The sequence below is a fragment of the Empidonax traillii genome, unplaced genomic scaffold (genome assembly GCF_003031625.1).
Source record: "Empidonax traillii isolate 1590-97213 ecotype Southwest subspecies unplaced genomic scaffold, ASM303162v1 scaffold755:size778197, whole genome shotgun sequence".
In the NCBI taxonomy this organism is placed as follows: Eukaryota; Metazoa; Chordata; class Aves; order Passeriformes; family Tyrannidae; genus Empidonax; species Empidonax traillii.
Genome location: NW_020955948.1, coordinates 27,633 through 52,290, shown reverse-complemented (window position 1 = coordinate 52,290; position 24,658 = coordinate 27,633). Strand labels below are relative to the sequence as shown.

The following is a 24,658-nucleotide window of genomic DNA, read 5'->3' as shown; positions in this document are numbered from 1 at the left end:
TTTGCAACTTACCTTTTGGACTTTAAAACCACAATCCATTCCCTTCTCCTTACACATTACCCTCTGCTGGCCATTTCCAGCAGGATTTCACTCTCAGGTGCTCACATTTGCATTTTACCAGCAAGTTTTATGTGAGTAAAACACAGTCATCAATTGTGGATCACACATGAGGGCCTTTGGGTGACTGCAACGAGCCTTAATGAAGAAAAAAGAAACCACTAAACCCCCAACAACCTCACAAGCAACAGGTGTGGTCTTTATCTTGGAGTATTTAAAGCAATCTTCAGCATTTATGGCAAAATCTAGTGTGTGATTGTTTTAAGGAAAACAACCTCAACCCCAAGCCTGGCTCAAATAACAGACTAAATATTTAAACTCAACATTAATACCTCCTTATCAGTAGTGCATCTGCATAGAGATTCTTCATAAAACCCTGCAAATTCACAATGATAACCTTGCAAACAGAAGTCCCGTGACTGTTCAAGCAAACAATAGCTTTTAAAATATCCATTCGGTCCGTGTAAACGGTGCCCTCACGTTCCCTCCGTGGTGAGGCACCGGCATGGAACACAGACAAAACCTTTCCTTAGTTAGGTTAACACTGACAGTTCAAACAGTCAGACAAACACAATGCAAGTGTTTTAACAGAAACAATATAAAATTTCACTGGCTTAAAAAAAAAAAAAAAAAAAAAAAAAAAAAAAAAAAAAAAAAAAAAAAAAAAAAAAACAAAACCAAAAAAAAAAAAGCACCTAAATGAGAAATCTTGGTTATTTCGCTGAATTGCTAGACCCTACATTTAAGTGGTGCATTTACAGAACTATTCAGATGAATGAAGCGTCTTCCGTAACACTAAATACTGGAATTCTGATAGATTGTGCAAGTATTAAAAAATATTAACATTTTAAATGTCAAGATTACAATTTTAAATAGCCTTGCAAGTGCAATGTTATAAATATTAAAAAAACAAAAAACAAACAACTTCAGAGCTACAATTTTATATAAGTTATATGAGTAAATGAAAGTGCTTTTCAAGTATTTATGTTCGTTTACAGTTGGATTCTCTTGTATTAGTCAGTGCTTAGATGGTACAATTTAAATATCCGTCTTTTTTAAAATTTTGGATGCATAAATTTGACTGGATGGAATAAACGGCTTCATTTCCGAAATGTGTGATAAATACTTAAATACAGAATATAATTTGTGATAAATATTTAAATATGGACTATTATAAAATGGAAATATTATAGATTCTGTATTCTATTAAAAATAAATTAGAAAGAAATCCCATCCCGATGGGTGGTGATAACCTCATAATGCCATGGGAGCCCTTGAGCCATACAGCGATTGTTAATTCCGACAAAATCCGAGATTATGACATGGTAAATAGTTTTCCTTCGGGAGAGATGAAAGCATGGGATCATAATACTGTCAGCTTTTGAGGAAATTAAAGGATCCCATGATCTAATGAAAACTTTCAGTCAGTCAGCCCTTGGCCACAGCCACTCTGGGGGACACAGCCGTGCCTGTCCCCACTGTCCTGCCTGCCCAGGGCAGGGTGTGCTCCCTCCTGGCCAGGCAGGGACACAACAAAGACTGCATTCCTCTCTGCCAGCCACAGGAAGGGGGAGGGAAAGTGGGGAGATACTTGTTTATTAGACAAGAAAACCAAACCAAAACAACTCTCAAGGAATCATTATCTGGTTAAAAGTGCACTGAAAATATTTCCTATCGAACCCCATCGCTCACAAGTGCCAGATTGTCATCTCGTTTAAATACCCACTTGGAACACTGAACATATGCAAGCTGATACAGGAGCTTTAGCTTGTCTTGCTGTTTGAAAAGCACATGACACAAAGGCAGCATGAACATCTTTCATTAAAGATCCGGTGGTGCCGTGGTTTCATCCTGGAGTTGCAGCTCAGAAATGCCATCGTTCAGCAGAAGCCCCTGCAGATTGCCTGGACAGGCTTCCTCCAACAAAGTGCTTTGTCATTTGCCGAAAGTCCAACTGTTGCCCTGCCTCACCACAGTGCTGCACTGGCAATTTAGAATTTTCTCTCCAGACGCAGCTGGACTTTAATAAATTATAGCTCTTCAGAGTTAGGCAATTTTTTGTAATAAAAGCAGAGTTTCATGTTCTATCAAGAGTTTAGATTGGTCTCTTCATGCAGACCTGGCAACGACTGATGATATTTTCTAGTTCTCCTGCTTTCAAAGTCTGTGGCACAGGTCTCCTAAAAGAAACAAAACATTTAATTTTTATTTTTTTTTCCTTTAAAAACCACGGAGAGCGTGGGTGTGCTGGGTCTGAATGCAGGGACGTGCAGATACCTGAACATTCTCCTGGGATTTAACGTTGCCAACCAGAAGCTGTAGGAATTTGTGTAGTAGTTGCACGTTCCCCTGCCGTGACACTCAATGAATGGGACGGCTCGGAATTCCTCCAGACAGGATCCAGGAGATGCCAGTGCTTGGCCAGAAGCTTCTGAGCCGGCACTTGTGTACTGCAACCAAAAACCAAAACCATTTTTTAATGACAGCTCCTCCACCAGCTTTTAGTAAACTTTAGAATCATGAAAATTCAGACATTTATGGCATTTCTCAAGTCCCTGCAAAGGCCTTTTTCTGCTGCATGAAACTAAACATCACAAAGACTAGAAAGGAGCTGGTTTCTGGACAGTGGAGGAGCACGGAAAATAAATCACAAATAAACCAAATGTGAGGTGTGTGTTTTCACATTTTTTGTTGCTTTGATTGCTTCTTGAAACACAAAAGGCAAAAAAGGTGTTTTCCTTCTCTGATGTTGGTAAATGCTTGTAGAAATAGCTCTAAAATAATTTATGACATTAGAGAATTGGCTGGAAAATACCATTCAACTTTCTGATGTTGGAAACAAGTGAATTATTTTAGCCAGATGCTGCAAAAATTCTCTTATTCTTTTCCAAGCTTATTATTATTATTATTATTACTTGGAGCCAAATTGCAGGAGAGACAACAGATTTCACTCTAGTCCTAAAAGGACTTAAATTCATGGGGGGAAAAAAAAATTTTTTTTTAAATGCTGTCTTTTGTGTTCATTTGCTGGCATCTCTATGACATTCCTCAGGAAGTGCTACATCCTCTAGCATAGATTATTCCCATAATCAGTTTTCAATTTGCAGTCACATTATGGACTTTCTTCACTCCTATCTCGTTACGGCATCAAAATTGCTGAGTCAGCCTTTTGCTTTTTTGATTTTGGCTCTCTGTGTTCAGTCCCAAGTTCTGATTCCTTAAAGAACTTCCTGGCATGCAAGTAGGTCAGTTATTTCTGTGTTTTTGTGTTCAGCGCCAGTTCAGCCACTCCACTCTCCAGCTCTGTCTCTTAGATCTTAACGTGACATATGAAAATAAGTGCGTGCAGTTATTTTTGTCAGACTACAATCCTATGGTTCTCTTTTCATCTTTTCCCCTTTTCCCTCCTGCAGCCTATTTCTGAGGACACAGCAGAATAGTTGTCTCTGTGCTTTTGGAATTGAAGAAGAATTAATAGAATTCTTGTGTACTTGGCAAAGGCAAAAAAAAATTAACAGTAAGAAACAAATGAGCTACGAACAGCTGAAAACCCCGATGAAAATCAGAAATTAATAACTAATAATTTAAGTCATTATATCCTTACCATAACAAAAGAAAAACCCTTCCAGAGAGATATCCAGCCTTCTGGACATGCAGGAACTGCAGTTGTTTGGCTGTGAACTGCTATTACCATCGCAGCTCCTTCACACACAACACACCTGGGGAGGAAAGCACAGGGCAGATATGAGGGAAAACATGGAAGCAGAGCAATTTCTCTCTTCTAGGACAGCAGCTGCCTCATGGCAGGGCTTGCTGTAAATGTTACAACTCACACAGGAGATCAGTAAATTGAAGGTAACCCATTTACCCCACTTTGCAATTGCTTTGTAATCCCTACGAGTAACGCCAGACAAAAAATTGTTTTAAGATGGGAATCAATCCCATAACTTTTGCCTTTAATGAAGTAACTAGTGAAATTTTACCTTTTTCACGAGCTCACTGCTTTATGTTGCTATGGTTTAAATGACAGTTTCGTACCTTTATTTGCTAAAATCAGAAAAAGTAATCTTTACTTCCTAAACGAGGAAACTACGAAGCTGAGCTACCAGCTTGCAACAGCTGGGTAGGACAGGACTGATGACAGAGTGCAAAGCTCGCCTTCCCATTTGGGATTTTGCTGCTCTAGGCCTTTGATGCTTTTGGAGCTTTTCCTGTTAAGTTGCTCTTCATCCCTCTCACCTGCTCTGAGCTACTCGAAATGGCCACGCTTGCACAAGGGTGTTTCATAACAGAGACCCTTCAGCCCCAGCTCACGGTGTTCTTCACCAAAACTCCAATAAACATGTTGGCACAGAACAGGCCCTGTGGTGGGACCCCAAGCTGTATTCCAGCTTTTCTACAGCATCACTGCATATTTGACATATTTAGGTGAGTAATCAAAAAATCAGGGTTTTGAAGTCAGTGCTTTCACTGGCTGAGATGGGCACGTCTTTGCCATTGAGTACAATTTACGGTGTCTTTGTGGTTCCAGGGCAGAAAAGCTGAAATTCTTATCCTCTCACCTGCTTATCTGGGGCTCCAGTGCCCTGCCAGAAATAGGAGCCATGTCTGGGGGCATCACCACCGCAGTGGACAGCCAGTAGGAGTAGTCATTGCGAGAGGCAAAGCTACAAACGTCGTTGGGGCTGCAGAACAGGAATGGCATGGTGGTGAATCTCTGCAGGCAGCTGCCAGCTGTTCCTGAAAGACAAAGGAGGAGAGGTTTGTGACACATTCGAGGTTATATTTAGTGCAGTGAACAGCAGAGGCATCCAGTCTACTACAGTAGATTGGTACAGCTGGTCTATTAAAAGTGTCTGTACAATAGAATTATCTGAAAGTAACATGCTCATGGTTTATATAAAAATATCTATATAAAAAACAAGGGCTAAGAACAAAATCTGTGAAAATAATATCTTCTTGAATGGTGTCAGTCCTTGAGAGAGTGATAGGGATTCAGCTGCTTAAACAGAAGTTTCTGGTGACATTTTTCACACATTTTCCAGCATCCCATGTAGTCTCCAAAAAATGCAAGATTCTCCCTCAGATCCCGTGCAAACACTGGAAACATTTATACAAGACATCTGTCCATAAGTAACTGAATTCTTCCTCAAAACCTCTAAGGGAATATAGGAGTGCTGGAAAGAAAGAGGTCTGTCAAGCCACAATAGGTGAATTGTCTCAGAGCAGCAGATCCCTGGAGACAGATGGTTGAAACCAGTGTTCATCTGGGACACTCACTGTGAGTTTGGTCTCATGACAACTCAGCAACTCTAAAAAAAAAAAGAAGGATCTGAAATTTGTGACCAATACAGTACCAAGATCTTGTCCATGTGCTCGTTCATTTCCTTGGACAAAAAGGAGGGAATAGCCAACGTAGATCTGGGATGTCCCACGTGGGCACGAAGGAATCTTGGTTGACTGACTGTGCCGGGTGAAGATAAAACCTCTTCTTGTTGGACCAGCAGTGGCAGTACCTGGGGATCCAGGTAACCCCTGCAGACCTGGAAAGCCAATCAGTCCAGGTTGTCCTGTGGAGGGGAAATAAACGTGAATGCAAATATCATCATTTTGTTTGAATTTTTGCTTCATTTAAATTAGTGAAACCACTTCAAAACTAATAAAAGAGGTGTCAGTAAGAAGATACAACTCGACAATTGGTAGTATTCCTTACGAGATATACGAACTCTTCCAGACCTAGCTCAGGTAGCTTTACACTGCATAGTTTCATGGAATAGTGAGGTATTTTAAAGAACCACGGCCATATTTACAAAAAAAAAAATAGCTTAAAAACACTTTGTTGTGCCTGAATGAAAACCTTTAGTTCTATTTGGACATACTAATAAGGCACCCCATTACTTAGGGATTTCAGAGCAGCACAGTCAAGGTATATTTTAGTAAATTATTTACAGAAATCAGCAGTCCAGTTTATCTGTGAATTCAGTAGTACCAGTCTGAGAGAGATGTCTTGCATTGCTGTACCTCTTTCTCCTGGAAATCCTCTGTCTCCTTTTGGACCAGGCAGTCCTGGGTGACCTGGATGACCAAAACTTCCTGGCAGACCTTTTACTCCTTTGGGTCCTATATTGGGATCAACAACCAACCAGAAACACATTAGAGTAGCTACTGCTAGATTTTAATAACTGTTGAAGAATAAAGGTAAAATCCCCACATAAATGTAGCTGGGTTGGAATAAAAACACGAGCATGAGTTTACTGGGGTTTGAGATGATGGCAGTAGCACTGCAGTCAGTGTTTCCTACCAGAAATATTACAAGGAAACACTGACAAACATCCTGACCGCAGTTCTGGTTGTATGAACACAGTGAATGTTTTGATCCAAGTTTACTTATTATTCCACTGTGTTGCTTAGGCTTATGTTGAGGCACATATTCACTCACTCACTGCAAGGGTGGAGGGCAGGTGGAATGGGATGCATTATAAACAGAAGGGTGTTAACAAGGTACAAAAAGCTATTTTTGAATACGGTGAGGTTTTTTTAAAGACATGCCAATTTGCTCTGCAGAAGGATGCTTTCCCACCCAACCCAAATGTTCCACTGAGCAGCACATATAAACATGCACAGAGATAAAAATATAGATCACCTGGGAGCCCAGGAATCCCTTGAATTCCTTGATCACCTGGTGCTCCTGGCATTCCTGGCAGTCCAGGAGGACCCTTGCTTCCTGGGATGGAGAATACTCTCCCAGTGACTCCAGGAAGGCCTAGCAGCAAAAATATAATGAAGACCTATTGCTTTACATTAAAAGAAAGCAAACAAGCCACAGAACAAAACAAACAAATCAATTGAAGTCAGCTGGTATTGGAAGGAGAAGGGTTGGTTACCAGGCTGGCCCTTTGGTCCCCTGGGCCCTTCTGCACCTTGTGGTCCAGGGGGTCCTTGGTTCCCCTTTTCTCCTATAAAAGAAGATTGAAGATACATCTGTCTGGTTTAAAATGTCAAAACAACTGTCAGAGTTTCAGAGGCTTTTACTGAAAGGGTTCTGCATGATCCATGCAAAGTTCCCAGAGGGTAACACAGCCTGTAGACTCATCTGAAATATTAAAGTGGACTTCACCTCTGCTGTTTCTGTAGAATTGATGGATCAAGTGCACTTCCTTTACAGGAAGGTGTTGTTGTGCCTGCCTTTATACAATGGCTGGTCACATAAACCTAATTTAAAATCTCAGCTATGCCCTGAATATCTCACATGTTTCTGTCACCGAATTTACAGGTCAAGTGCTGCCTTCAGGTGCAGTTCAGCTCCTTTTAACCCTACTGTCAGTTATGCTGAAGGCTTTAAGTGTGTGGTGTAGCTTTTCCAGTGTCTGAAATTCAGTTTGGACACACCCATAGGATGTACCTCAATGAAAACACTTGCAGTGAGTGCTTTCATTTGGAGCTGACCTGCACCCTCATCTTCGTGGCAAAACCTCATGACTCTAGAACCACCCCTCACACTATTTAACAAATAATATTATAGCACAACATGGAAATGTTTGTTTCTGACACACAGAAGTGGACATAATAAGTAGATGAATACCTTTTACACCTGGGAATCCAAGAAATCCAGGGTTCCCTATGGCACCAGGATAGCCTGATCGACCTTCTATTCCCTGCCAATCAGATAACACCAGTAATAAACAGGAGCAGCATCTGCACACATTTTCATTGTGAAGCACATTTTCTGTTTGTTCAGAATATTCAAAACATTATGTTCACAGTATATGCTGCAACTAGAATTACCTGCTCCATTTTTGAGCGTGTTAGAAATAGTCACACCTTTGTTCACATTATTCTATATTGCAGAACACCCAAGGAAATGACATGCCAGAAATTCAAGAAAATTTCTTTTTTTGTCCATTAAAATCCATAAAACCTACTTCTCATATTCATTTTGGTCTTCCCTCCATTACAAGGGTTTTTTTTTTTGTAAGGATATGTGGGGGGTGGGTTTGTTGATTGGTTGTGGGTTCTGAGGGTTTTTTTTTATCATCATGGGTGTTATTTTCACGGTAAGAACAAATTATCAGTGCAGTAAGAAACAAGCAATATTCCTTTCACTGACTTTTGGACCAGGAGGGCCGATGTCACCAGCTGGGCCCGTTGGCCCTGGTATTCCATCCGCTCCTCTGACACCTTTGCTTCCTTTCAGGCTGGGAGTGGGAAGACCAGGAAGCCCTGGAAAACCAGGAGCACCTGTACAGAAACAGCAGAGTAGGTAAAGACTATTGCCAACAGCTTTACACACAGATTGCACACAACACAGGGAAACATTCAGTGACTCCACGATGATACTCATGGTCACCACCTCAGTGATTTCCAAGGAAATACACCCTTTAAAAAAAAATGATGAAAGACTTTTTCCTAGCCTGCCAATTTAATCTGAGATCAGAACTCTGAGTCCTTGCAGTGTTCAACAGCACTGCAGGTTTTTGAATATCCTTCAGTTGTAGTTAAGGCTGGAATCACAGAATCATTTAGATTGGAAAAGATCTTTAGGATCACCAAGTCCAACTGTAAACTCAACACTGCCAAATCCCCCACTGAAGTGTGTCCCTACGTGCCACATCTACACATTCTTGCTATCTCACCCTAAAGCTGGATCTCAGCTGCCCTACAGATCACATGGGAAGAAAAGAAGATAATGCAACTGAGTGGACTGCAAAGCTTAGAATTATTTTCATTTACATGCCACTGCACAGATCATCTTGTTGTTTGCAATGGTAAATTGCACTGACTGCCAAAGGAACTACCTGTTTAATTATGAAGCTCTCTTGGGAGAATACCCCTTTCAACCTTGAATTCTGGACAGGCTGACTTCTGCTCGCAATTATAGAACTTCAGATAAATAAGGAATTATAACAACACACCTGGTCTTCCATGTGTACCAGCAATTCCTCTCTCCCCTTTTTGGCCGGTGATTGCCATTCCTGTTGGGCCTTGAAATCCAGGTAACCCCACTAAGCCAGGAGGTCCAAGGGGTCCTTGATCACCTGGGTGGCCTTTCCCACCTGGAGGCCCAGGGAAACCAGGCAGTCCCATGTCCCCCTTGATTCCTGCAAAGAATTAAAGGTTATATTTCTGCACTTCAGAGGTTGCTCATCCCGAGGAATAAACTTGCGAGAAAGACCAGAGAAGGGAATATTTATTGGTGCTGAAGTAGAAGAAATGCTTCTATGTAAATCAGAATTAACAAATCCTTTTAAACTGAATTCCAGCTAGAAGCATCAGTATGAGTACAATAAAGTAAGAGACTACTCCAAAGGGATATTGTTCTGGAGCTGATTTTGGAGTGCTTTAAATTTACTTTTTTAAAGTAAAGCAAATCAATGGATTTCTACCAGCACTTGTAATAACATTTTTTATGTTTTACGTTGTAAGGGTTCCCTCAGTCAACTGTTCATCAATATAAAAAGGAAGATAAACAAAATTAAAATGCAATCACTGCAGCTTCCTGAGAGTATGCTCAGTATTCAGCAGCATCTTCTGTTTGCATGGGGGTATAGTCTATTAATCAAATTATGCATCACAGTAACATTTCAAAAGCTCTGGAATGTGTGTATGTCACCTTCACAAGACCAGAGAATTCTGATTTTTTATTTCCCTTTTACAAGAGTCTAAAGTTTACAAGGAACAACTCTTGACATTTAACATATAGGACCAAATCACTGATCAAAACCACAGAATGACTCTTGACTCCCTCTGACTCCCTTTCAAGCATCTGAAAGCAGGATTTGACTTAAAAAGATGGTGATTTGGGCATTTGTAAATTAAGGTTTTGCTTTATGAAAAGCCAACTCACCTCTACGACCAGGAATACCTCGAAGGCCGGGGATGCCTCTCCCAGGTGCTCCTACAAAATACAAGGTCACATTAAGTCCTAAATAATTGTTAGTTGTCTAATATCTCATACATTTCTTCAGAATTCACTGAATCAAAATGCAGGGTTCAGTTATATGTAAAATATAATTTATTATTTCCATTTCTTCTCTACAGAAACACAAATTAAACTTTTAAGTTTCTCTTTGTAGTGGGACCTCTTATTGTTCAATCATATTTGAGGTACATTCTACAATAATAAGCTTTTGTTGAACGTTTTCAGTGTAAACTGTGAAAACATTTTCTGTCAGGATTCAGTAGAGGGCTAATCTATCTGTGGACAAAGTTCACATCAGGAGTGACATTTAAATAAAAAGTTTTACAGCCCAAGGTCCATGTTATGAAAACCTTCATTATTCATGTAAGGAAACACCGTGATTCACTTTATTTCCATGTAAGACAGGAGACTCCTTTAAAAGGGTTTTGGTTCTTTTAATCTCAAGAGATTAAAAAGATGTTAACATCTTTAGGTGCCATTACCCCAAATCACATGTATAACAGAGCATTTATAATGCATTTGGGTTGTACAGCAAGTGCAGTAATTACATAGAAAAACCTGTGAATGACCTACTCATAAACTTATCTTTGGCTCCACAGAAGCTCTTTATTAATCCTTCCCAAATAATCCTTGTCAGTTTAATTATGGGGAAAAAACCCACAGTTGTAAAGTAGAATGAAAATATTTCCCTGGGGTTACCTGGTTCTCCCTTTGCTCCTGGGGGACCAGGCATACCATCCTGACCTTGAGCACCTCTTTCACCAACAAGCCCGTTTTTTCCAGGGACTCCAACAGCACCTGTGAATTGCAGTGGACCACAATATCATTTTCACTTCCATTATTCTGCATGTCACTGTGAAAAAACACGGTTCCCCCTTTATTAAAATTGATTTAGTTCAGCTGCTTCGAAGATACCAAAGATGTGTTGGTACATAAACACTGGGAAAGTGTATATAAACACTGGTACATAAACACTGGGAAAGAGCAGGATATGGTTTTTATTGAGCTCACTGAACTCCGATGGATTCAACACCCTCACTGTTTTCACAGGCAATGCACACCTGCCTCTCTCTTGCTACAGATTTACACACTGTCCCTTTGGTATATTTTTAATTCTGTTTTAGTTGTTTCTTTAACAAACAACTACAAATGTGGCCCCTCTTTCTGCTTTATTTTTCCTCTGCTCATCTAGCTATATCTTAGCTTATTATTGTCTTTTAGGAGGTAGAGCAAGCCTTTCTTATAACTGTGTGGACAGCACATCGTGAGACCTCTGGATATATATTAAAAAATAAAAAAGGACAAAAAGCTTTGCAGTACTGAAACAGAATTAAAGCTTCTTGCCTCAGCTGAACTGATAACATTGAAAACTGGCTGTTAAAAATCTTAGCTGGAACCAGAGGAGGTAAACAAAGCCTTGAGCTGAAATAAAACCCCAAAGCAGGGGGTAGTGATTCAGGAGAGATGCTCTGTACCATACCAGGAGGGCCTGGAACGCCCTGCTGTCCTGGGTGGCCCTGCTGTCCTTTCACACCAGCATCTCCAGGGGGTCCAAAATTCCCTGTGGGAACAGAGAGTGCAGGAGAGGAGAAGAGGCATCATCACTGGGTGCAGGCTCAGTTTGAGAGCATTGCTGTCGTTTCAGCTTGGCCCAGCTGAGAAGGGGATCTGGGAGGCATCAGCTGGCCTGGCTGTGCTGCCCAGGAAGGAGTTGGGAGGGTATAAATGTGCCACCCCACAGCACTGGGGGCAGTTTAGTGAGAAACTTCCCCCACCCCACCAAAATCCCCCCTACCTGGGATTCCTGCACCTCCAGTGTCCCCTCTGATCCCGCGTGGTCCTGGGACTCCTGTACGTCCAGGAGGACCCTGGGATCCTTTCTCTCCTTTGCTGCCAAGAAATCCTGGAGGGCCTGGATCTCCCTGAGGAGCAGCAATTGCACACCAACAGGTGAAAAGTCACATACATTAAATACACTGCATTCCATATTTGAACAATAGAAAAATCCTGTGCACTTTTAAAGGCTGTGTAATCATGCCTCGTTATGATTTTCAGACAAAAATCAAAGCAGACTACTGTGAGATCTTCTCACAATGCCACTGATCCTTTAGACATAGCTAAGAAACAAAGAGCTATCTTGAACCTGTACAAACCAAGTTCTGTCTAGAGATATTTTCACTGGCATGTAGACTTCCCTGCAATTTTATTCTAACAGCTTCTCTTCTGATCTAAACATACATTCCTTACATAATCTGCAGTATATATGACCAAACATAATATATATTGAATTTTGCTAAGAAAAAAATAATCTTGTGCCAGGATATTCCTAGACTTTCAAAACCAAACAGTACAAGTTGAGATTACGGAACTGTGGCACTTGCTAAGGTGATTTTTAATGTACAAGTATTCCTACTGCTGACTTTTTCAGTGCAAGTTCTTGTTCTTAATCGATTAGGGAGTTTTATAGTAATGAAGTTATTTCCAAGACGTTCCATCTTTACAAATAAGAAATTTTTGCGCCAAAAAAAGTGAAGGGTATTTAATGAATTAAAAAAACTTCTCCTGAGTAATGACATAACAGAATTCTCATATTTCATATCACTAACAAATAACCTGCTTCTGCAAACTCTGCAGCTCTTGCTTACATGCTGTTCTGTTTCTATTTTCAAAGCCTCTGCTCATTGCCTAATGGGACAATTTTTCCACTGCATACCTTCGGACCACCTTCTCCTGGAGGCCCAACAGATGGGTACCCAGGATCTCCTTTGTCACCTGGAAAGCCACCGTAGCCTGGCAGCCCAGGGTCACCTGATGGTCCTGGAAAGCCTGGAGATCCTTTCTGCCCTTTTGGACCTGATGAAAAATACAGATATTGATCCCATTCTTAAAGGGATCATAATTGCATATCACACGTTGCGTTTGTGAAGTACTGCTCACGTATTCAGATATTAATTCTTCAATAAAGTAATTTACAGAGCCAGCGTTTTTATTTCTAAATGTATTAAAAAGAGGTTCTTACATTTAAAAATATATAAATTAAAAGAGATCTATTTCATTTAGAGAGAGAGGGAGAAATTCATTCTGCCAGTGCTGGGTTGGTGGTAAGTCTGTAGGTACTGCAAAGAATAAATCTAATTGTTGTGTGGTGTGTTTACAGGAACAGCTCAGTCCTGTGCAAATGCTTCTACACAGCTTTATAAACTTCTAATATGGCTTGACAGAAAATCACCTGGAATTCCCATGTCCCCTTTTTCTCCTGGTGCACCTGGAGATCCATGTTCACCAGGAATCCCTGGAAGACCCATAAATCCTTTGACACCTGCAAGATGAAGAAATAAGTGTCATCTTCCCATGTTTTCTTTAGACACCGGCTGGTGGAGCTGTCATGAATACAAATCTTCTACCATGCCCCTTCTTTTTGGTATATCACTATTTTATAAATAATCAACATGCAGCCTCTAGCCCCAGACACAGATAAAATTATCATTATTGTTGTCAGAAAGTCAAAGAAATAACAAACACCTCATGTATCAGCATTAAAATTGAGTGATTTGTGACCTCAGCACTTCAGGGCAGGAACTGAAATGCACTTCTGCAGAATTTGATCAAGACCCTGTATTTGTATTTGTGCACTGGACTCTTCTCTCTCTGTCCCCACAATTCAGTTTGGTTTCTGGGCATGTCACAACACATAATTAATTACTCACTCATTATGGACTTCTCATGAGTAGTATGTAATGAAAACCTCCTGAGTGTGATTTAGGCACTTTTCCCCCCCACTCACTTATCTTTAAATTAGTTTAGCTAAATTAGCATTCAGTTTAATGACTGCAAGATCTAGATGCAACTAGAACGTTTTTGAACATTCTCTCCAAATTCCAGAGTACTTTTGTTGAAAGTCTGCAAAATTTCAAAATACAACCCAAACATGTAGTCTTTGAAAAGGAAAAAAATAACCTGAAATTAAAAAAGCTTCTAAAATGTTTTTGTGCACAACTGTGATATTGATATTTTAGAATTATTTTTTAAATAATATCAGTAATTCAAACTCCACCTTTTATAAATATTAACTTTTATTCATTGGCTCCATCAGCTTTTAGATTTAAAAGTTATCGTCATTCAGGATTTAATGTTATTTTCTATTTGTCACCCCAAACAATGGTCTATATTTGAAAGGGAACAAAGAATCATTTGGTGGGACTTTCAAACAGCAGTTTTTGAAACTGCTGTTTCAAAATTTTTGGAAAGACTGCAGAGTTAATGGAGAGAAGGCGGTGCTGCTTCTGGAGCCAAGCTGATGTGCATGGAGGCAGCAGGATCTCACTGCCCACGTGACACAGGAATTTTCAATATAAATATTTCATACCTGGCAGACCAGGTATTCCTTCAGACCCATCAAGACCTGGGGGACCTGGCACACCCACATCTCCTTTTTCTCCCCTTAGACCCGTTCTTCCTGGAACTCCTAAAACAAAGGTTCATTACCAAAATAAATTACAAAACAACCTCTTAGAATGTAAGTTTTTGGCAAAGTTTAAAATGTTATCACTCTTAAAGCTGATGGAACAGAAGCAGAGCGTAGATTTTTCACACATAAGCGAAACACAGACTCACATTTAATGCCTTCTGTAATTTTCATGTGGAGACCTGAAAGCTTCCATAGGAAAATATGAGCACAAAAAGCCAGATGGAATTAATTAAGCATGCACAACTCATTTACAGAGAGTCCATATGAATATTGCAGGCAAAGGAGTTCTTCTGACTGCCAGGTATTCCTGAGCAGATTCCACATCTTTGCAATCCAACACCCAGTTGGGGAGAGCACCCATTTCTGTGCACAGGATGCTAAATGTGTAAAACACGAATCTATAGCATATATACATGTGTATGTATATTTATATATATCTGTATATAAGCCTCCTGGTACCATTGACATGTTATTACTGCTATAGCATTAAAATAAGAGGTTTTTAAGGGAATAAGGGCTGGTTAAAATGGAAATAAATATTCAGTGTAATATCCACCTGTCCCATAAATAAGAAGGCAGTTACAGCATTTAGCAATAATTATTTCAGAGCCATGTGAATACTCTCAGTAGTAGATTCAGTTTGTTCCATGTTTTAGAGTCCCCTGGAACTGCCACATAAATGACAACCCTGGCTAGTCTGGGCTGACAGCACGATCAATGGGTACCTTTTAAGCCTCGTTCTCCTTTCTCCCCGATACCAACCAAGGTCTCAGATGGCCCAGGGAAACCTTTATCACCTGGTTCACCTTTTTCTCCAAGAAATCCTTTTCTTCCCTTTATTCCTGGGAAGCCAGGAGAGCCTGCAAGAAAAATAATCACATTTTCTGAAGAAACACGACTAGATGACAGAATAAATGAAGCAAAGTGAGAGCCAGTCTTCAAGGGCAATTGTAATTTACCCATGTAAATATACATCCCAAATCAGCAACCTAAACTAGCTTAACTACTCCTGCCATCAATAAAACATCTATGGTACAGATTATGGCAAGAGGTGGGAATGATTTCTTACACTGAATATACATATAATGGTGTATCTGTTCAAGAGATTAATAATGGAATCCTTATGGAGTGGAAAGAACAGAGCAAAAAACTCTCTGCTCTTTATTTAGCAAATCACCAGCCACATTTACAAGCACCAATGAATTACTTGCCTCTGATGCCCGGGTTGCCTGATCTTCCCATCACACCAGGGGGTCCAGGAATTCCCAACAGGCCCATTATACCTGGCTCTCCCCTTGAGCCTGTGGAATTGAAGCAGTTGGAACATATCTGTTAGTATTTTATCAGCTAAACAGAACATTACTTCAGAAAACTACACACATGTCTGTAATTTCAGTGTTTAACTGCCTTTTTTTTTTTTTCCTCTCCATTTCTGTAACTGTCCAAGAGAGTTTTCCCATCTTTAACCACAGGAATGGGACTTACAGCTCCCAAACTACAGAAATTGGGAGCTGCAACAGCTTCTATCAATTGACAGTGAGAATAATGACCAACAGGCATGAGGTGTATGGGAAGGACAATCCTTTCTGGCTCAGCTGGGACACAACAACTCCCCTCAAATGACAACAGAGGTCCATGTTTGCATAACTGAGCCAAGTGCTACATATTTAACATAAATTTTACAGATTCTCTCTATAAAAAGGTATGAACCATCTCCTTCCCACAGAATAATGTTGTGATACTAAGGAAAAATCTTTATGAGAAATCAGAAGCATTACATGAGTGATTTATTTTATTCTTCAAATCAGGTTTGAACACATTTCTGAAAAAAACCCAAATAAATCCAAGTCAACCCCACAGGAATTACTTCCCTTACCTAAAGTTATCTCTGGTTAATGACAGATCTGACTCAACTCTGTCAGATTCAAGATCTGAACTTACTTTTTGAGACAAAGAAGGTGGCATTACAAGCTATCTGTTTGAAAAGGGATGATGAAAAAGAACTATTTCATGTGCTACAGCAAGGACATTACTGTACAAGAAAAAATGTAAAATTCTGCTCAGAGAAGACAGTTATAGAAAACTCCATACTGCTTCACAACAGCTTCAAAATATGCTCATTATTTAAGGAAGTTTTCCATGTAGATGTCAAAGATATATAAAAGCTACTGATGGAAAAATATTGCAGCATCTTCAACCTGGAAAAGCAGGACTGAAACTTTTTTGCAAAGATGACTTAATTGCTATGTCAAAACAAGTGTTTGGGGAATCCTTACCTGGCACCCCAGAAATTCCTGGCCTTCCAGGCTGTCCCCTGGGACCAGGTAATCCTGCATTTCCCTGAAGACCTGTCAGTCCAGGTTCCCCAGGCTTCCCATGGATTCCTGGGATGCTCAAGCCAGGAGGTCCTTGTCTTCCTTTTGAACCTTGGGAGCCTCTTGCTCCTACAAAAAATGCACGACAGCGTAGTTGGTGCATGTCTGAAAAATAAACCTTCATCTCTGTCTTGCCATCATGACCATGACACTCTTCTTGAACTCTGTTGGAGGGCTAAAATATTAGATCTGTGAGACAACATTCATGTTCAGAAAATCTTAGAAGGGCTGAAGGTTGAGCTTTTTAGGACTCCAAACTGTTTTCCTGACTAGCTGAGCTCTTCCTATATTTCTTTGTCGGTCACATTGCACCACAGAATCTAAGTTTGGTCCCACAGTTCACATGACTGAAATATCCTTTTTCCTGTGGAATTTGATTCGATTACTCTTTACACTGTACAGCAGAATCTGAATTTTAAGCCATCTTTGTCAGTGCATTTGCTTCCTCCCATCTGCAGAAAGGTCATCTTTTAAATGGGCTCATGTTTTCTTGCACACTATTCCATAACCAACATCCAGAAACAATTTCAGCTCCCTCAGGCCGTTGGGAGGCAGGAACAGATCCCAAAGTCACCCAAGCCAAATGACACTTTTGGTTCAGAAAATTCTACCTGGTGGGCCCGTAGCTCCCTGGCCACCTGGCAAACCTGGCAGGCCAAGAAGACATTCCGCAGGTTTCCCTGGAAAACCCGGATCTCCAGGAACTCCAGGGGAGCCACGATCTCCTGAAAGAAAGGAGATTGGATTCACAACTGGATTCAGTAGAAGTTTCAGGCTTTCAGCGAGATTGTTTGACTTGGCTTTCCATAAAATAACTCGCTGTGCTCCTGGAGCTCCTTGGACAATTTACCTCTTAGGCCATCGGCACCACCACGTCCAGGATGCCCTGGGGAACCTGGAAGTCCTGGAAGTCCACCTTCCCCTTTTGAGCCAGGAATGCCATGACCTCCTGGTGAGCCCAGTCTGCCTGGCTCTCCGGGAATAACCACGCCTGGGTCACCCTGCGACACAGAGTGCAATGTAAACAATCTGCTATAAGTCTGCCAAAACGTTTTCTCCACTGTGGGAACATTTAACTTATTTCTTTAGAGTAATTCTCTTTATTTCCTGTGGATCTTTCACACTATAATTTCTGATGGCTTCAATTCAGAGACCAATGGATATTCCCTATTGACCAGCTGCAGGTTCCACACCAGGGCAGTAATTCCTCTAGAGAGCATTTAAACTTTGTCTCCTAACTCTAAAAAGTTGCTGCTGAGCAATGCAAGATAATTCACCCCATTTGGTTTTTACTGCATTAGGATGCTTTCTGCAGCTGTGAAAAGCTTTGGGTCTCTGTCTGAAAGTATGGTTGAAGTTTGTGCAAATACAGTTTTTCCTTTATTTTTATATGATAGCCATATTTTTATCATAAAATATTTATCTAAATAATCCAGGTCAGCACCCAGGTATGTCTCAGAATATTCAGTCAGTTGTTGGTTGTTTGTGTGTTGTTTTTTTTTTAAATCATTCTCCTGAGCATTGTTTTCCATGAGGAGTAGTTTTATCACAAATGTCCCAAATGTATTCCCTGTCTGGAAAGTTTGAATTAGTGGAGTTTTTTTTTCTGGTTGTCTTGAGTAGCAGCTTTGTGTATCAATGAATCAATATGTTCATAAAGCAGGTCAGTAGACCTGAGCTTCTACCAGTCACTGATGATATCCTTGGACCACAGAGGTCACTTCACGTCCAGCTGTTCTGTGGCATCAAATAGGTTAAATAATAACAACAAAAACAACAACAACAATAATAATAAAAATCCCACAGCCTCAAATCCCTCACTTTGTTGTATCAAAAACCACACAGAAGAATGGCATATAAGCAAATACCAAAAAAAAAAAAAATAAAAAAAAAAAAAGAAATGCCACTTTATCCAAACATTTAGGTGTTATTTCGTTCAAATTTGAATCCTGATTGCAGAGTAGTAAAGAACCTTACATTTACATATTCCAGCATATGCTTAATTGCAGCTTCTGAGCAGCTATCTTTTCAGAAGCCTGTGAACCTCATTTTTTTCCCATAAGCAATGCAATATCATCCTTGTGCCCCGAAAACTGAAGCAGGAAAACTTCCAAACACTTCGGAGCTCCAGAATTCTTTATTAGAATTTAAAATTTTGGCTTGAGCCCCTTTTTATATAAAGAATTAAATTTTCTAAGTTGTTCATCACTGGTCAGGAAATATAGAAACTCTTGTATTCCTTACATTTCCTAATTTATTGGGAATAAATTGGGACCTGTAGAGAAGTCTGTGCCGTGTTTTTAACCAAACCTTTTCTCCTGGCTGTCCCAGGTTCCCAGCTCGGCCTGGATCTCCAGTCTTCCCTTCACAACCCGGTTCCCCTCTGCCTCCTGCAAGTCCTTTCTCTCCTGCAGAAGGGGTTAAATGGCATTTTTTAAAAAAGTTGAGCTATTCTGATGTCCTTTTCCTACTTTTCCTGCTTTCTTCAACAAGCACCTGGGTAGTAGTTTCAGCATCAGAGCTTTTAATTTTTTTCATCCTGTCCTTAACAGGATTTTGAGAATTTCTAAGCATTTGAAATGTTCAAAGGAGGCTTTGCACAAGAATGGCCAAATTTCCAGTATTCAAAATGCTTTCTATTACCTGCATTGTACAGAACCAAAAGCAATTTAAAATAACTGGCAGTTACACAGCTCTGTCTCTGCAAACACATATCCAGGTAAAGAGAACCCCCCTGAAGTAAGTGTGGCACTCAGATGAGATGGTTGCACCTGTTTGGGCACTGTTCCAGAACTCATCAGTGTCTTAAAATACCTTCCTTCTGTCAGCTTTGATATTTGGGTACTCTGAAATACTTCAAAATATTTCAAATTTGCAATTTCTAAGACTTAAGGCTGTAAATTACAAGACTGCTAAGAACATTTAGCTGTCTGGCAACTGTTCATTGATTTATTTTTTTTAACTTGCTGATTACTTTTAGGGTATACAAAAAAAAAAAAAAAGGTAAATTTTTTTGGCTTTGGTTTTTTTTGAAAGATCAAAAGGAGTGTATTTTACCTTTTGGACCTGGGTTTCCAGGAAACCCAAGCCCTGGATAGCCTGTGTCACCAGTTGGCCCTGAATGTCCTGAATCACCTGGCTGACCTCTTGCTCCAACCCTACCTGTGCAAAGAAAGAAAATAAACTGTGAGGTATCTTACCACAGAACATCAGTTTGTAAGGTCAGCTGTGTTCTAATTTACCATTCTTGATTAGGACATGTGTAGATTATATTAGAACTTAGACACTATTTCTCCTCCACTGCAGGTTTGCACAGTTAAATGCTAATTGCACTCAGTGTCAAAGCAGGAACGAGTCTGTGAATTGTTTTAATGCAATCTGGCCAAATTCCAGACTCCTGGGAACAGCTACATGCAGATATAAATCTTCCACTTGTTGAGAGGATACAAACACATATTATTGGAACAGAAGCTACCATAAAGCTGTCAAAATATTTTCTGTGCTGTTCAGGGCAGTTTTAAGGACTATTATTCTACAGAACCCACACCAAGATACATTACAATTACCCTGTCACTTACTATCCTTTGGTTCATTCCGAAATTCTGCAAAATTTCAAACACCAGCAACCAAAAAAGAATCCTACCTGAAACCCCTCCCCAAAAAAAGGGAGACTCGGGTTAATATTTTAGTTTAAGGGTTAGTAGAAGTCANAAAAAAAAAAAAAAAAAAGAAATACCACTTTATCCAAACATTTAGGTGTTATTTCGTTCAAATTTGAATCCTGATTGCAGAGTAGTAAAGAACCTTACATTTACATATTCCAGCACATGCTTAATTGCAGTTTCTGAGCAGCTATCTTTTCAGAAGCCTGTGAACCTCTTTTTTTTCCCATAAGCAATGCAATATCATCCTTGTGCCCCGAAAACTGAAGCAGGAAAACTTCCAAACACTTTGGAGCTCCAGAATTCTTTATTAGAATTTAAAATTTGGGCTTGAGCCCCTTTTTATATAAAGAATTAAATTTTCTAAGTTGTTCATCACTGGTCAGGAAATATAGAAACTCTTGTATTCCTTACATTTCCTAATTTATTGAGAATAAATTGGGACCTGTAGAGAAGTCTGTGCCGTGTTTTTAACCAAACCTTTTCTCCTGGCTGTCCCAGGTTCCCAGCTCGGCCTGGATCTCCAGTCTTCCCTTCACAACCCGGTTCCCCTCTGCCTCCTGCAAGTCCTTTCTCTCCTGCAGAAGGGGTTAAATGGCATTTTTTTTAAAAGTTGAGCTATTCTGATGTCCTTTTCCTACTTTTCCTGCTTTCTTCAACAAGCACCTGGGTAGTAGTTTCAGCATCAGAGCTTTTAATTTTTTTCATCCTGTCCTTAACAGGATTTTGAGAATTTCTAAGCATTTGAAATGTTCAAAGGAGGCTTTGCACGAGAATGGCCAAATTTGCAGTATTCAAAAATGCTTTCTATTACCTGCATTGTACAGAACCAAAAGCAATTTAAAATAACTGGCAGTTGCACAGCTCTGTCTCTGCAAACACATATCCAGGTAAAGACAACCCCCCTGAAGTAAGTGTGGCACTCAGATGAGATGGTTGCACCTGTTTGGGCACTGTTCCAGAACTCATCAGTGTCTTAAAATACCTTCCTTCTGTCAGCTTTGATATTTGGGTACTCTGAAATACTTCAAAATATTTCAAATTTGCAATTTCTAAGACTTAAGGCAGTAGATTACAAGACTGCTAAGAACAGTTACCTATCTGACAAATGTTCATTGATAAATTAATTTTTATTTACTTACTAATTATTTTTAGGGTATACAAAAAAAAAAAAAAAGGTAAATTTTTTTGGCTTTGGTTTTTTTGAAAGAAGATCAAAAGGAGTGTATTTTACCTTTTGGACCTGGGTTTCCAGGAAACCCAAGCCCTGGATAGCCTGTGTCACCTGTTGGCCCTGAATGTCCTGAATCACCTGGCTGACCTCTTGCTCCAACCCTACCTGTGCAAAGAAAGAAAATAAACTGTGAGGTATCTTACCACAGAACATCAGCTTGTAAGGTCAGCTGTGCTCTAATTTACCATTCTTGATTAGGACATGTGTAGATATTATATTAGAACTTAGGCACTATTTCTCCTCCACTGCAGGTTTGCACAGTTAAATGCTAATTGCACTCAGTGTCAAAGCAGGAACGAGTCTGTGAATTGTTTTAATGCAATCTGGCCAAATTCCAGACTCCTGGGAACAGCTACATGCAGATATAAATCTCGGTGAACAACTCTCCTATGTTTGTGTATAATAACCTTGTCTTCGATGGTATTTCGACAGTTTTATAAAAGACACGACAAGTCCCGTCAAAATTCCTGATAATAAGATGTCTTGGGTGTGGTTCTATGTAATGTTAATGGGACAGTGAATGATAGGAAACCAAGTAAGGCTTTAAGACGTTTTAAAGTTTGTGGTCGTTGCAAAAAAGAATCCTACCTGAAACCCCTCCCCAAAAAAAGGGAGACTCGGGTTAATATTTTAGTTTAAGGGTTAGTAGAAGTCAGAAATTAAGCAGGAACAGAGTAATGCTGTTAATTCTTTGACTGTGCCTCCGAGGGCTTCATCAAGATTAAGAATGCTTTCACTTAATTTTATTCCTTCTGTTTTAAAGGTTGCAGCAGTCCCAGTGTAATTTAGGATATGCTTTTGTCAGAACTATGGCAGAAGCACCTTTCTGGATGTACAAGCTGCAGCACATGCAGCACATGTTTCTGGTTCTTGGAGAAACCAACTCAGAGCACAGGATTGCTCAGAATTTCTGCCACACTGCACACCTTGCACATGGCCCTGTGTGCCCTTCCTATTCAAACTCTTTTCCACTGTTTTTCTTGAAAGGGAATGTTGCAGCTAATTCCAAAGTTTCTGTACCACAGAAATCCTTTTTAGAGTTTTTTTGAAAGCAGCCCAACAGTTCTAGCTGGCCAAAGCTGGGAGAGAAATCCCAACCAGTTTATCCCTGATTTTTCCTGTATTTGGTGCAGATGGACTCACCAGGCACTCCTGGGGGTCCAGGTAAACCATCTGGTCCTTGAGGTCCTGGCAGTGCAGGTAGTGGAGTTGCCCTACTGGTCTCTCCTTTCAGACCTTCAGCAAACATAAAATCAAACATTACAAAGGCATATATAGCTTGGAAATATGTAATCTTGAGCATTTAAAAATATTACTGATCAATCTAATAGGTTAAAAATGCAGTCCTCTACGGTTTCCATGTCTCTGAAAATCCAACAGACTCTGAAAAGCCTTCAAATCCTGGCTTCATAAAGTAAAATCATTTTATAGACACCACCTGCAGTCTTCCTCTCAGCCCTCCTGCAAATCTACTGGAGACCCAGAAAAGGAAGCCCAGAGTCACAGGGAAAATGATGCCCTTGAGAAATGCTTAATCTGCAGCTCCATGGGCATTATCTTTAAGCCACCTTGACTGTATCTGCCATTCAACTGAGTTCTTCCAGATTTTGCTGCCTGTAAATACACACCCTGGTGTGTTTTCAACACTCAGAAATTATTATGCCCTTCATATTTTACCCTGCTGATTTAGCTCGCACTACTGATGATGACTGGATGTTTAAATGCTTGTTTTTTCCACAATGAGGACAGTCAAGCACTAAAACAGGGATAATGTGCTGTCTTTGTCCTTGGAGGTTTTCAAGGACTAACGGGATAATGCCATGAGTATCTGACCTCATAGGTGTCCCCGATCTGAGCAGCACTTTGGAGTCAAGACTGCACAGAGTCCCTTCCAACCTCAATCACCTCATGAACCCGGGACTTTTCCTATTATCTTCAGGGGGACCTAAGTTGGAACAACACTATGGAAACATCATGGAAAGGAAAAGCATCCTCTGTTTTCAAAATAATGTCTTCCTCTGCAATTTTAATCAACTACTCTTTAACATTGGTAAAACAGGGTAAAATAGGAAGTGACAAACCAGCTTCTCCAGGCAATCCAGGTGGGCCTGGTATTCCTTTAGAGCCTTTAAAACCTCTTATTCCTGGTGGTCCATATCCTGGCAGTCCAGGAAGCCCCATTTCTCCAGGAAGACCAAATCTGCCAGGCAATCCAGGTAGTCCTCTGTCTCCTTTGGAACCAGCCAATCCCTAATGATTACACAGTAAACCAAGCATTACTTGCTTTCCACACCAGCTTTCATAATAAAATGCCTAATTCTCTGACTATAATCTTCTATTATTTTAGTAACAGAGTAGCCCTGCTAATTTAAGAGAAATTTTCCCTCTGATTTACTTGTGATTAAAGGAATATAAATTTTAATATCAATGGTTACAAATACAGGGCTACTAAGAGGGAAATAGTGAACAGAGTATTGTGCAAGATAAAATACTGACAGGTTTTCATGACTTCTGTATTAATTACAAACAATGCACACCCACCTCTTCACCTTTAGAGCCCTTGGATCCTTTGGAGCCAGGTCTTCCCAGGAATCCACTTGCACCTCTTCTTCCTTTGTCTCCCCTGGCTCCTGGATCTCCTCGCTCACCTTTGGGCCCTTCTGGATAGACATATCCTGGCTCACCTTTGGATCCTTTCTGGCCTTGATCTCCTCTAAGGCCTGGAGGTCCCTGGAACAGAGCAAGCAAAACAATTTTGGTGCTAGACATATGTCAGCTGTTTCCAAGTTTGGGGTTTTTGTGTGTTTGTTTGTTTTTTAATTAAGTACCTCAGATGGGCTCTCTTCCTTCTCATGCTTATTCACCGTAATGGCAAACAGGGGTTTGCATTTGTTTTTTAATTTTTCTCCTGCCTTTACTCCTTTTGGACTTGATTATCATTAC

General features: G+C 40.2%; 1 protein-coding gene across 1 annotated transcript in view; it reads right to left on the bottom strand.

Moving 5' to 3' along the window:
- Positions 1-1,585: 1,585 nt before the first annotated feature.
- The window catches only part of COL4A3 (collagen type IV alpha 3 chain), a 48,838-nt gene continuing 25,765 nt past the window's right edge, over positions 1,586-24,658 (bottom strand). The window contains exons 25-52 of the mRNA XM_027900885.1: positions 24,257-24,445; positions 23,797-23,965; positions 22,859-22,951; positions 21,716-21,820; positions 20,962-21,059; positions 17,670-17,820; positions 17,431-17,544; positions 16,721-16,888; positions 15,656-15,745; positions 15,170-15,304; positions 14,343-14,441; positions 13,206-13,295; positions 12,690-12,829; positions 11,772-11,898; positions 11,457-11,537; positions 10,676-10,774; positions 9,902-9,952; positions 8,970-9,155; positions 8,165-8,295; positions 7,640-7,712; positions 6,942-7,013; positions 6,701-6,820; positions 6,079-6,177; positions 5,415-5,627; positions 4,620-4,797; positions 3,662-3,776; positions 2,335-2,507; positions 1,586-2,237 (exon numbers count right to left, since the gene is read on the bottom strand). Of these exons, the coding sequence (XP_027756686.1) occupies positions 2,153-2,237; positions 2,335-2,507; positions 3,662-3,776; positions 4,620-4,797; positions 5,415-5,627; positions 6,079-6,177; positions 6,701-6,820; positions 6,942-7,013; positions 7,640-7,712; positions 8,165-8,295; positions 8,970-9,155; positions 9,902-9,952; positions 10,676-10,774; positions 11,457-11,537; positions 11,772-11,898; positions 12,690-12,829; positions 13,206-13,295; positions 14,343-14,441; positions 15,170-15,304; positions 15,656-15,745; positions 16,721-16,888; positions 17,431-17,544; positions 17,670-17,820; positions 20,962-21,059; positions 21,716-21,820; positions 22,859-22,951; positions 23,797-23,965; positions 24,257-24,445 (3,444 nt within the window). The 3' untranslated portion in view covers positions 1,586-2,152. The remainder of the gene's footprint in view (positions 2,238-2,334; positions 2,508-3,661; positions 3,777-4,619; positions 4,798-5,414; positions 5,628-6,078; positions 6,178-6,700; positions 6,821-6,941; positions 7,014-7,639; positions 7,713-8,164; positions 8,296-8,969; positions 9,156-9,901; positions 9,953-10,675; positions 10,775-11,456; positions 11,538-11,771; positions 11,899-12,689; positions 12,830-13,205; positions 13,296-14,342; positions 14,442-15,169; positions 15,305-15,655; positions 15,746-16,720; positions 16,889-17,430; positions 17,545-17,669; positions 17,821-20,961; positions 21,060-21,715; positions 21,821-22,858; positions 22,952-23,796; positions 23,966-24,256; positions 24,446-24,658) is intronic.